General features: G+C 36.9%; 1 protein-coding gene across 4 annotated transcripts in view; it reads left to right on the forward strand.

The window, feature by feature from the left end:
• ARHGAP15 (Rho GTPase activating protein 15) overlaps window positions 1-14,108 on the forward strand; it is a 333,280-nt gene that overhangs the window by 46,674 nt on the left and 272,498 nt on the right. For all 4 annotated transcript variants that reach the window (XM_084523841.1, XM_084523843.1, XM_084523842.1 and 1 more), the window contains 3 exons: window positions 1,596-1,670; window positions 5,388-5,449; window positions 11,012-11,099. In XM_084523841.1, the coding sequence (XP_084379967.1) occupies window positions 1,596-1,670; window positions 5,388-5,449; window positions 11,012-11,099 (225 nt within the window). The remainder of the gene's footprint in view (window positions 1-1,595; window positions 1,671-5,387; window positions 5,450-11,011; window positions 11,100-14,108) is intronic.

The raw sequence follows: 14,108 nt of genomic DNA on the forward strand, positions 1-14,108 counted from the left end.
GACTGTAATCTTAGAAGTTCTCTCAATAGCATCAGCAAATCATTCTTGTTTACCCTACATGCTAATAAAACAGGAACATGACACTCCTGAAAACAAGATTGCAAAATACAGAAAATGTGGTCTGACATTTTTTTTCTCCCCAAAGGAGGTACTGCCACTAACTAAAGTATTTCTTATGAAAGCTCGATTGCTTAAGATGCAGAATATTAAGAGAGAAAAACACTTTAGGACACAGCCATGTCACCAGCTGTTACTCGCCCTTAATGAAATTGTTAAGTGATATTCTTCATAAATAGGTCAGAGAAACTTTTGAATTGTGAAGAATGTTTTATCTCTTTCTTTGAAATGTTTGTATTAAATTTAGAACTGGTAATTCATTAAGCTCATTAGCTCTGACTAGGAGAGAGGAGCAATATCTAGGATATAGATTTCAAGGCTTAAAAATGTTAGTGCTTACAAATAAACATGAAAGCAATGTGTAGAGAAAAAATATGGGATCATAATATGTTTAACTGTTTTTTGAGCGTGGCCCTCTGGATTAATTAAGAACATTTTCTATATTCAGACAGTTAAATATAAACAGAATACATTATGACTCTCAGTTAACTCTGTTTTAATAGAGAAAAAGAGAATGCATTATGATGAATACAGAGAAAACTAGTCAAAACCATATTTTGTTGTTTGCTTTTTGACCTCAGTTAAAAGATGAGAGCATCACTGAATTTTACAGAATCTAGACCCCAAAATATTGTATTCTTGAGTAACACCAAATTTAAACAGTAATAGTTTTGAAAAAAAAATATACCCGCCTTTTTGGTATGCATATATTTTTTGGTATTCTTTCCTGTATATTTGTAAAATGCTGTTCAGTTCTGCAAAACCCTTGATTTGTGATGTATCTTTTATTTAATCTTAATAGTATAATAGAGTCTAATGATTTTGTAGAGTTGAATCACAGATAACTAACCTAGGTTTTTCTTGGGAAAGAGGGAACTTGAGGAAATCGAGGACTTAGTCCTTGGGAACAGTTATAGAATCAGAACCCAATATTGCTGCAGCCTCCCAGTCATGGACTGTTTAGGAATAGTCTTTACAGACATCAAAGCATAACAGATATATTTGGTGCTTATCCATGCATTTGTCTCTAATTTCTTTAGTAACTTGTTTGATGGTATTGAAGTTATAAGTATCTTTCTCTTTTCTGTAAAATGGGTATAAAAACATCTAACCATTTACACAGGTGTTGAGATTCTTGATGTACTTTTAAGAAGTCCTAATTTCAAAAGATTTTTATCTATTGGTTAAGTTTTAGCTTAATTTGCTAATGTCGCATCAGAAAGAAGCCCATTTAGATCTTTAGGGTTTAGTTGCTGTGTATTTCTGATATCCTCCAGGACTTAAGGGAACACAGAAAAGTTTTCACAGAAAAGTTTTCACAGAAAAGCAGTACTAAAAAAAGCCAGCTTCCCAAAACTGCATCCAGTACATGCACCAGTAATTATATTCATTGGTCCATCTTAACCTGTATCTATTTGAATCCTCTTGGAAAATAAATCCTTGCTTTCTTAATTTTTATTTATTTATTTATTTATTAGGTAAATCGTCACAGAAGAAATCATTCCCAACATAACTTAACACTTGCAGACATCATTAGTACACAGGACCACACGGTAAGCAATTGCTCTATCCAACTAATAAATCACTCTTGTTATTTTAAATGTTTTTAATGTAAATGTTACACACACATTACTAAAGAATAAATACATGAGTCTTTGGATGCCTCAAGATGTTAAGGGATTTGAGGGACTTTGATTAATCAATAAAAAGAAAAAAATTAGAAGATACAAAGCAATTTGTATGGCTTGACTTTGCTGTTAACTTGGTTGTAGTAGATTGATATTTCATCAGTATTAATACTCAGTATAAAGGAATGTGAGCATGTCTTTGTCCATATGAAGCTGTTTTTAACACTAATATTAAACCTTATAAATAAAAGTGAGCATTACATTTAACACAATATTAATGACACTAAGAATTTAGGGGGAATAGTGTAGAAGGATACTGTTTTATTTATTAATACTATTAAAATATTCAAATACAGGTTAATCAAAAAAGTACTTATATGAACTTTTCAGGATTACATAGTTTCATAAGCTTGCCATTCCTCTAATTAAGAAAACTATAGAACCTGTATGTGATTTAGTGATAATTACTATTTTTTACATTGTTCCTAATGCTGTTAGTACATGTGAGTGTTGTTTTATTTTACTTAAATAGAAACTCAAATATTTACATATACATACTCTAATATTTTTTCTAAATAGTAAATTATATAAATATATTCCATTTCCTTATTTTTATTCTAATTCTTTCAGGGCAGGGCGTTTGGGGTCATTTTCTTAACCTTCCATATGTAGATAAGGTGCAGGAGGGGCAACAGCTTAACAACAAATGATGATATTTATTGAGACAGAAACAACGAAGAATATCATTAAGATATATTTGATATTCTTTTTAATCTAATATCATCCCTTTGCAGAAGGATTGAAAGTATATCCTCACTTGTCTTGGAAGTATTTCCTAGAAAATCTGTACTACAGAAAAAGGGCTATTAACAGATGTTGAACAAGGAAAATATAGCTTCCCAAACAGAGTTTATATAAATATTGGGGCCATCCTTGAAATCTTTTTATTTGTCTTAGTGATAAAGTTGTTTTATAATTCCATATATTCCATATATATAATTCCACTGTATGCTAATTACAGAGAACTCTGTGTACATTATAGAAAAAATTAAGACCCTTATTTTCTTAGAGACAGCACCTATGTTAGTTCAATAAAACCAATATATGTAAAGTTACTTTGTTTAACCTGAGAGGTCTCATGAATATCTTGTATTTCTAGCTCTTCAGTTTTGAGCTGTTTAATTTAGAACAAAGGATGGATCTGAGGTACAAAATTTAAAGCAGGATATTTTATATGCCCAACATTTGTTACTGGATTTGATATTCTTGAGGAAAATGTGACTAAACAGCAACATTTTCATCTGGAAACATATCCAATTTTTAACTTTCCAAAATGTGAGAATAGAGGTAATTCAAATCCAATGTTGAAAATCACATTTGCCTTTAGTTTTGGATTGGTTAAAATAACAGTCTGGGAAGGGTGTTGGTAAACTTTGAAAGGATGAGATTTTTGGGTCTGATTCAGAGAAGCAATCAACAGCTTGAATGGTTAGCCAATGCTCCTCCCAATTTCTGTTTCCAGATGGATAGAAATATTAAAAGAATAACCTTTCTCATATGTTATTTGGCATCCCTGGCCCTGGCTAAACACCAGTTTTATGCTATGAAAATGAAGGGTTAGAAAGGAAAGAAAAATTTCCGAAGATGTAAAGTAAGTTTGATTTAAAATAATAAAAAATAATAATAAAAATGTAGGTGGAGTTGGGGATTAAGTCTTATTTTAGCTCTAATAATTCACCCATCCATCACTAGATAAATAGTGCCACGACTCTGCACAATAATCCCTATATAGTTCCTGGGTTTTCTATGGCAATGATATGCATGACAGGAATTTGCATGAGATAAGTACAAATTATAGAAAATGCACACACTAATCCCTGTGTGCACATCTGAAAATGTCACCTAAATCATTGTCCACAGACCTCATCAAAGGTACAAACAGATAAGTACACAGTATATATTTCATTATATTTTACATAGAAGTAACAGACAAAATCTATGGCAATAGTTAAACATATGACACTTGCTATTTCATATAACTAAAATAACAGGTATGTTTGACTTAAGAATCCTTACGTTGCATGTCAAAATATTTTATTGCCATTTAATAGCTTTGCAAGTGACAAAAAGTCTATTGAAATTGTTGCGAAATCATATTGTGACAAAATTGATGTGGAATTACTAATGTCCCAGTGAGGTACTGACTCAGCAGTGTTTCAGGGAAAACATGCCCACCCTGAATCATGATTGTGCTTTTTGAAACACTGAGGTGTTTCAAAACATGAGTTCTATTTTTCCTTTACTGACACAACTGGGACTTCCATAGGTACTGAGACATGATGATCTAATGCCTGGTCAGTGGGGCTAGTTGAAGACCCCCTTTTTTTCTTTCTTGATACAAATTTACATAGTATCTCCCCAAATCCTATATCACAGCTTCATAAGCAATGTTTCTACAGATCACACAGAACCATGAGTCTGACCTAGCGTCCCTTATTCCTGCCGGCCTAAGAAAAGTCTGTACAGGACTTTAGAGGGCCATAAATTGAAAAGGAGAAACAAAAACAAAGAGCAAGCCTAGGATTCACTTCTAGTATTCCAAAACTCAAATGTAACATTGATAGCGTACAATCTGGTGCTGCAGCCTCATGTATATCAGCAGAGTCTGTATCCTGTTTTGACATCACAGCAAAGGGGGCAGGTTTCAGAAACAGCAGCAGCAGAGTAGGGGATCTACGAAGGTGATATCAGATTGCCAATATTACATACTGCTTTGTGTAGGTAATAGCTAGGGGCTTTGCCTTTCTGGATGTATTTTGGAAAATGCACGTCACAGCTGTGCTTTCTTTTGTTTATAATTCCAGTTTCAGATTGTATGCCGAGAATTGACAAACCACTCAATTTGGTTTTCTGCATTATAGCATGAGATCATTTAGTTCAGCTGGAAACTTGAAGACAAGTTTTCCCCGCACACGGACGCACACACTCCAGTGAAGTGTGACCTTTAAGGGCTGCGAGGGGTGAGAGCCTCAATACCATAGCTCATCTGAAAGACAGCACCACTTAAAAGCACGATGCCTTCTAGCATCTTGCATGAGCCTTGATTTAGTATTGACTCAAAGCAAAATGTGGCACCTACGAAGGCAATGTGACTTTTCCTGTTATACACAGATTTGGTGTTGCTCTAACATTGGTTACCCCTAACCATGATTCTCTTTAGACTATAAGGATCAAGAGGTTTTTACAAAAATGCAGCGTGCCCTTCATAGCTATTAAGGAAACATGAACTCCTGCAACTCAATATATGAAATGACATAATTTACTTAAAATACATTTTAAATTAATTTATTTTTTACTTATAGCTAGAAACTTTACTTGCATTAATATAAGTTTCTGCTAACTCAACAAATAGAGTATTATTATGGGCTTTTTTCCAGGTTAATTATGCATACTAATTGACTTTAAATGTTGTTTGCATATTCTCAAAAGAACTGACTGCTACAGAAAAAATAGGTGACTAAACTAAGAATTCATGATAAAATGTCCCCATACTAGATTAGCCAGGTGCAGACTCTTACGTATGTACTGACTAAATGTATACATTCGCCTGAATAAATGATATGTTGGTTTATTTTCTTGCAGGTAGTGGAGAAAGAAGGATATCTTCTAAAAGCTAAAATAGCAGATGGTGGCAAGAAATTAAGGTACTATATGTGAATGTTACAGAACTTATCCATTGTAAACGCATATCCACTAAGCATGTATAGATATGATAGCAGCTTATAGCTTAAATGACACTGTTTCAGTATTAATCCAATGTATGATTAATACTGAAACAAGCTTTTGGAATTTACAGTCCCAGAAAGCAAGCAACAGCAGCTAACAGGCTGATTGCAGGCAATGAGCACGTGTTAATGTTAGCCTCTATATTATATGTTATATGCACATCAGGGACAGCCATAGGGCACCACACAAACTAATATATTTTCCAGTGGGAAAATTTTAGGTCCTGAGTGTGTGCTTGAGGGGTCAAGGATAGGAACCTGCCTTGTGGTGATGCTACAGGGATGCATAAGCAAGATTATCAAAAGCAGTCAGCATTTACTCGCTTTTAACACTATTTCTGCTGAAAGCAATGTGAATATTAACCATTTATGGAAGGATTTGCTATCATTTTCTGAGTCTAGGTACCTGTAAAGTGGAAGCAATGATGTGATGGGTACTGTTCATTACCAATGGGAGTGAGAGAATAATGTGAAACATTAAGTGTTCTGCCTGGAGAAATAAGTTTTCATACCTATATAGCACTAAACAGTATGGAACCTAGGAAAAATAAGTAAATTGAAAAAATAGTCTGTAACCTAGACCACCGTTTCACTTGAAACTAGAACATTGTCCACAGTTGGCTGAATCTTCTATAGCTGGGTACCCTGCAGCTGGCAGTGCATCAGAGACTGGTGTCACTTGGATGTTTGGAAAAGGCATTGAAGCCAGTATTACTCTGTTCCCCTCTTGGGCAAAGCTTCAGCAGGGTCCGCATAGGCTGGGCATGATCTGTGAATGTGCCCAGACTGGGAAGGGGTTTCATCTTCCTGGCAAGAGCCAGTGCATATGGGGAACTTGAGTGCAAAGCATCCCTATGGCTTTCCCTTGAACACTGTGGGCACAGGGAAGAGGCAGCCTAGCTCGGCTACTTGCGCTTTTAAATAGTACTGAACGGTCTTATATTTTTGAATAGCCTGAGAAATTGTGAGTACCAGTGAAGCTATAATGTGCTGCCATCAGGTGTTCGTTTGACAGAATGCAAATGCACCAGCAGCTCTCGTGTTGGATGTGTTTCAGTATCTGCATGGTTGGATTTCGTATTTCAGGAGCTGTCTGACTCTGTTTCAACAATAATTTTAATGTCACAGTAATAGATGGATTCATGCAATGTGCTTGTTGATTCCAGCTGAGTCTTCTCTGAATACTAGTATTTATACAGACCATGCATGGATAGCAGTGACTTATCTACTTCATGCACGTTTTATCTGGCTCCTTTTTTCACTTACCTAAACTTGCTGTTCATTGACTGGAAGTGACTTCTTGATCAATCTTGCTGCCACATGGCAAAAACTAAAATGTTGTGAATGGACTTTTCTACAGAACTTAACTTTAGGTCACTGCATGTATCCCATGAAATACGGTGTTCCCACCTGTACAGAAACCAATACACTATGGCATTTTTGTTTGTTTCTTTTAGATCTAATTAATGACTGTATGGACAACCTCATACAATCTGATTTGATTTCAAAATGTCATTTTTTAAATGTAACAACTGTAGTTTAAAAGGACCAGAGAACATGAGTTTAGAGAAAAAAATCTTCTTACAGATACTGTGGTGAATTCAGATGCATTTTCTTAGTACTCTCTTAATTTCCTTAACCCTGATGGAATTAGAGTATTCATCCCTTAAGATTCAGAATGAAGCTTAGATAAAAAAATCTTACCCAACAATTAAAAAAAAATAATAAAATAATAAAATAAAATACTTTGTAAGATTATGTAGAAGGAGTGTTTGCTCCTGTAAGATCAAGGTCAAGGACCTTTTCCAATGCAACTAGGGGTAATAAGAAAGGGAGGTCCTGATGGGAACCAAGTCTGATGAGGGCATATTTATTCCAATAATGTTGTCTGGTTGAGTACTTTTAACTTAAAAGACAATGATGGGGGGGGAGGAGGGAAGGAAAAAAAAAAAAGGTCATTTATTCATTTATAATAATTGATCAGGTAAGAAATTGCATCTTGGAGTGTTGATTCAAGCAGGATGCCCAAGTCTTGGGATTTTTTATGATAAAAGAAATAAACAAAATGCTGAAACAAGGAAGTCACGCTGATTGAGGGGTCATCAAACTACAGGTGCCACTTGCAGCAAGATCTAGGTGGATCCCATAGCCAACAAGATGTGAACCAAGAGGCCCCAGCCTGGGAGGGTACAAGAAAATGCAGAGCTCTGTAAACCCACGGGAGCATATAGGAAAAGGAAGAACAGAAGGAAAATAAAAAGGGCGGGGGGGGGGGGGGGGAGATAGGTAGATGCATGCGGTGATCCTTGTGGTTCCGTTCCAACTTGGGATGTTCTGTGATGCTACATACAATTCTAGGGAGGAAAAAATAAAAATAAATAAATAAATAAAAAGGGCTGGTCGCATGTCAAACATGTCCAGCCAGTATGCTTCTCTGGCCAAGCTCTGTGGCTGATCATCACTGTCTGTCTGACCTTCTTATATTTTCTCATTAAATGTTTTCTCAACTCACTCTTCCATGTGTATGCGTGCAGAAGGACTATGTGCCAGCTCCTGGCATGACCTGTGTGTGTGAGAGAGAGTGAAATGGGTGCCAGCTGCTGGAGCCAGTGGGGTCCCAATGTCAGTAGCTGGAGGGGCAGTAGATATTTGGATCTGAAGGAGTCCTACAGACTTTCAGCCCGGGGCACCAGCTGCTGGTGGGGACTGGTGTGAATGAAGTAGGTGCCAGATACTGGTGCCAGGCCAGGGTGTGGATTTCTGAGGGGCATGTGCCAGATACTGGAGCCAGTGGGGTCCTAAGAACTGCCTGCGCTGGGGCATGAGGAGGATGGGGGGGTCCATGTTAGGGGCGCAGGGGGACTTGTGAATGCAGTGTGCATAAGGGAAGACAAGCCTGTGATCACTGCATCTGCAGCAAACTTCAGGCTGGGCCAGCATGCAAGTGGGAGACCTGTGAGGTGGGTACAGGGCCCTTGGCTGTGCCATCGTGTGTGGCTGCATGTCAGTGTCCTGTCTCTGTGTGTCTCAGGGATAGATACATGCTCAGCCCCAATACTTGTGCCTGCAAAGGGGAAAGCAGCAGCCACATCCCCCTGCCCAGGAGGTAGAGGCCCCGGGTCCCAGCCACATGGCTGGGGCATAGCAGGAGCAGGGCTGGGTCAGAGCAGCTGGAGGCAGGGGCTGCACTCTGCTCCTCACTTAGCATGCCTACCACTGACTTTTTAGTTCTTTATTGTTAACTCCTTATTTCAAAACCATACGTAGAGCTGTGTTGTTCTTGAATGGGATCTAGGTTGACGTGAAATCTTTTAATGTTTTGGCAAACTTCCCAGTTTGATCAGAAACTTAAATCTTTTAAGAAGTTTGCATGCAAGTCTGGGGCCTCAAAACAGTTGTTGGTTTTTATTTCTCAGCTAGAAAAACCTGCCCCACAAATAGCTGGAGCAAGCAGTGTTCTGTCTAGTAGAAGGAGTGGTGGCCTTGAAACCTTCCTCTCCATAGCCTAAGTTAAGCATTTGGTGTAAGTTGGGTACTGAATCTAAGCTCTGTACTAAGGATTTTAAATCCTTTAGTAATCCATATTTAACTAGGATATCCAACTCATAGGAAAATCTGTATAAAGCAGCACATGGCATGCTTGGCCACTTAGATCTCTGTCAGTGAAGAGACCTTGGGGTGGGGATTAAAGAACCGAGGCTGTGCTTACCAATAGGCAGCTGGTACTCACCAACTTGATGGTGATCATTAGCTACAGCACTCATTTCACAAGGATACTGTGAAAACCAATTAGCTGAAGTTGAATTGTTCTCAGTGCCAACATGCACAATCCTTAGATACAAACATAGTTCACCTTAACTAAGGATACAGCTTTATAGTTACAGTAAATTTAGCTGAAAATGTCAGTGACTGAAAAACACTGGAGGAGTTTTCCCAGTTCTGGTCAGACACTTTTCTAAAATTATACTCTTTGCCTCTTTCGCTCTGTCTCTTTATTTTTGTCTCCATTAACATAGCATTAAAACTGCTATCCTATTTTCTTCAAACTCATTTATTTCTTTCACTGAGGTGTTTTTTGTTTTTGTTTTTCCCTACTGTTGCCACTTGTTGGCTGTATTTTAAGGGATGATTTGATTGTGCTCACACTGAGGTGAGCACAAGTTCTTCTGCTAATGTCAGTGTTATCAGGACTTCATCTGTAGCATTGGTTATGCTTCTTCATGTTAAATAGGAAGGTCATTAAAAGACAAGCAGCCTAATATTATGCCTGATATGCGGTTTGATGGGATATTGAGTTCAGTGGAGCTTTGAGGTGGGTCTGGAAGTGAGCATCCCAAATAAGACTGGCAGGCTTTTAAACTTAACAAAGCCAGGTTTTGCTAGAATTAAAAATGAATGTGTTTGAGTTGCTTAGGGATACTTATATAGTGAAAGCTCAAAGAGTTAGGAAAGAGAAGAATGAGGAAAAAGGGTTTCTAACAGCTCCGTGCGCCCACGGTGTCCTTATAGGCAGCTCCCTCCTTTTAAGGAACCACAACTTATGTGTGAAGCAGCCTGTTTGTTACACACATGCTCAGGTCTGTTCCAAAATGTTCAGATTTGTGATTTGCATTTACATAAAGAAATTAAACTGGGGTTATGAACATTTTTGTAACTATCAAATGCTATGATCCCAAAATCAGTCAAATATTTTTAGATGAAAGTATCATTTTTTTTCTTTTCTATTAGACCAGATCCATTTGTTTATGTGGTGATTTGAAACACCACATTATGTGTAATATCTATATTATCGTTACCTTCTTAGTTGATTGTTATGTTCTTCTGTGCAGGAGCACATTGTTTCACGTATCTGTGTGTATTTTGGTTTCTTCTCCCTGGCCCCTCCAGTTTGCCAGTGCTTTAAGGTTATACTGTGAACTTCTGATGTTTTATGAAAACTTAAATCTCTCTGAAATTGTTCTTTTTTTTTTTTTTTTTTTTTTTCTCCTGTATTTTTGTTGTTGTTCTGAGAAAGGAGAAGCTATTTGGGAACTTCCAGAATAGACCCTTTTTTGAGCTCTCTATAGTCGGATTGAAATTATATTATCTTTAGTTTTTCCTTCTTGGTTCCATTTTAAATACTAGTTACCAGAAGGGTAGCAGCTATTGGAGTACTCTGAGCATATGTGAACATTAAGCATGTGTGAATAATCCCACTGTTTTGCTGTAGTTAAGGCATCTTGGTGGAAAAGGAGAACAGAGAGGCTTTAAAATAGGGGAACTAGAGGCTTTAAATGAGGGGAAAGAAGGCCTTCAAGCTTTGTTCTTAGGCCACGTTCACACTGTAATTAGGATAGTGTAACTCCATCAGTATTGGTGGAAAATTGTTGCTGACATTGAGTTTAGATCACTTTTGTTTCTGACGTGAAATAATTAAAAACTAGTCTACACATGGAGTATCTTCTACCTTGCTAATGTATATATTTTTTATTTCTTTTAAAGGAAAAACTGGTCCACGTCCTGGATTGTTCTTACTGCTCGGAAAATGGAATTCTACAAAGAATCCAAACAGCCAGCACTGGCCAACCTGGTAGGCAATCAACCATCCAATACAGTCAGCTTCTTTGCAACTTTTACTTCAGTATAAAAACTTTGCTGTTAAAATAAGGCAAGTTCCAGCTGAGCTGGCAACCTTCAAAGACTGGAAAGCAGCTAAAGGAAAATGCCTTGATAAACTTTTAATCAGATGTAGGGTATGAGAAGAAATAGGACTTGGAATGTCCTTTTATTAAGAGGTGCATTTTGAGAATAATTACAAAGTGAGACAAATGGTGAGTGACTATCCAGTAATGCGAAGGTAACACTTTAAATTAAGGTGCCATTTATAAATGCTTTATTCTTATTTATGAAAATGATCACTAAATGCAGCTACTTCCTCAAATAATGTATTATAAAGTATGTTATAAAATGCATTAGTAATAAATGCTTAACAGATGATGCGATGAGAATCTGTTGCAAAGGATATTGTGAGATGTAAATTGTATTAAACCATGTATGTGCATCTTTAATACATGAATTTAAGTTGTTATCTACCATCCTATAAAGTGGCTTATACATTAATAAATAATAATAAATTATTTATAAATGACACCTTAATATAGGGTGTTACCAAAGCAGAAAACACTGTAAGTTAGCAAAGTGATTTTTTATCGTAGTATAAATGTGACATCTACCATATCCCGCTAACCTTCCTGAATATTTCTATGACTCCATCTAATGCAGCTAATGCAATTTCTGTAGCCTGTAGTTACTACAAAGTGAAATTTGCAGTACCTCTTTATTGTGCCCCAAGGAAACACCACTGATCTTAGTCTTCGGAGATGTGACAGCTACATTGCGCAAGCAATAATGGCATGTATCCCTTCAGTGCTAGTTACTGCAGAGTTTGAGCCTATGAACCTGAATGTGGGCAACAAAAGGGGATTTTGGTAAATGTATGACACTGTGGGCAGCAAAGGGACAGGTTTGACAAAGCCCTATTGTGAAAGGCTCTCAAGGCCTGATCAAACCTGCCATATCTCATTGGAGTGATGGGTGGCCACAAAGGTGCTCTCTTTGGCAGAAGTCACAAACAATAAGCTATTTTTTCCATGGCAGGTGATATCCCCCCCCCTTTTTTTCTATATGTTCTTGATAAACCAATATTGCTTGCTATAAAATCAGCTTTAAAGAGCACCTTTTCATGCCTTACTTTTTTTTGGAAAGGTGAGGGTTGTAGCAAAGATGAATGATGAAACAATAAAAATAAGTAAAAGATGAAATCTGACACTTTCTGCTTGTGTTGTTGCCAGTACAGCTGGAAAATATTATTTTTCTGAAGCCATGAAAACAGTATAACATGAACTAATTTTTTTTTTCAAAATCATATGTCTTCCTTAAAGTTGAATTGGCTGCTTTGTTTTTTAAGTCTAAAATAGATCTATTAAAGCTAGTCTTACAATTTGGTAGCTGTCTTCTGCTTCTGTCTGCTGGATGGGTGTTGTTGTCATTGAACCAATGTATTTTGGAAATTAATTCATGTTATGCTCAAGTTGCGTTCAAGTAACAAACTCCAGAATATGTTCCTCCTCTGGGCAATGCAAGTTGGAAGCTGCCAAAGGGGCAATTTTGAGGAAATGTTCTTGTCTTTTCAGAAGGCATATAAAAGCAAAGAGCCTAATATAATGACAGAGGAGAAATTGTTATGGTCAAGTTAGACGGAGGAGGAGGAGAGCTCTTGCAAAATGTCTTTGGTACTCATCTGAAGGATATGATGCAATGCAGTTGTGAGCCACTTGGCTCTAATTCATCCAGTGTGGACATGGGCTGCTTAGCCCAGCTCTAGAAGCACCTTGCATATTCAGGTTTTCAACACCAGTAAAAAAGTACACTGCTTTAACTGGGACAAAAACCTTAGCTAATTGAGGAGGACTGCCTGATTGCACTTTCCTCTGGTTGCTACTACCTTTTCTCCTCTCTCTCTCTCTGCAAGCCCTCACCTACATTCTAGCAGATAAATGTACTGGTGGAAATTCAACACACAGGAGGCTTGATTCTGCTCTGGGACTCCTCCACATGTGCAAAATTCTCAGTAGCTGTTTAAGGATTTAGATATTGAAGTAGACCTGCCTGAACTATTCCAATTCTAAAGATCTCAATTTGTTTAACTCAAAAAATTTAGATGTGTTGCAAGAAAGGATATTCTGGTAAGTCAGTCCCTTTGCCTGAAGTCTCACTTCATCACTCCATCACCTGTGCCCATGATTGGTGAGATCACTGCCTCTTAGCCCTACTTTTCTATATTTTTATTTATTTATAATTTTTCTTAGAAAAGACTAATTCATATAAATGATACACAAACCTGTTAGTATAGTGACAATGTAGCCTTTCTGGCTTGACCCACGTCTCTTTCTGCCACTCTCGCTATCCCAGTTCTAACACCTACAAGTTTTAGTGTGAGTTTCTTCTGATCAGACCAGACACCAAACTCCAAACCTCTCCTATGGGTACAGTTTAGTGTTAGGAAGAACACAAACATTTATTAATCCTATTTTTTGTTTGTTGTGGGGAAAAAAATAAAGCTTTTCTTTCTAATTCCATGCTAGATCTGAGCACTGGGGATGTGAACTCATTGTTCACTAGGTGAGTCAAATTAAATTTTCTGTCTATTGCATATAACTTATATGCAATGGTAAATAAATTATGAAAAACTTGAAGAAAAAACAGTAGCTAACTATTCGAAATCTCAGAACCCTATTTCCTAAACTGAATTTTCACACAGTTATGTAAAAATATATATAAATATAAAAGCTAAACTGGCATGTTGATCTCATCTGATAAAGCAAATGCAATGTTTATTTCCTTTGTAAACCATTTAACCAGATATAATTTTGATAGTGGAAGGGAAATAATACAAAAAGGCTTCATTAGAAATCATTTATTTACTGATTTTTCTTTTAGTTTGTTTTGGAAGAAGGGGAACTCAACCATTAATTAATGTAATAGAGGCAATGTTCATTCACTATAGTATGAATTATAACAAAGCATTTTTATTGTTAGC

This window comes from Aythya ferina (assembly GCF_964211825.1).
Source record: "Aythya ferina genome assembly, chromosome: 6".
NCBI lineage: Eukaryota > Metazoa > Chordata > Aves > Anseriformes > Anatidae > Aythya > Aythya ferina.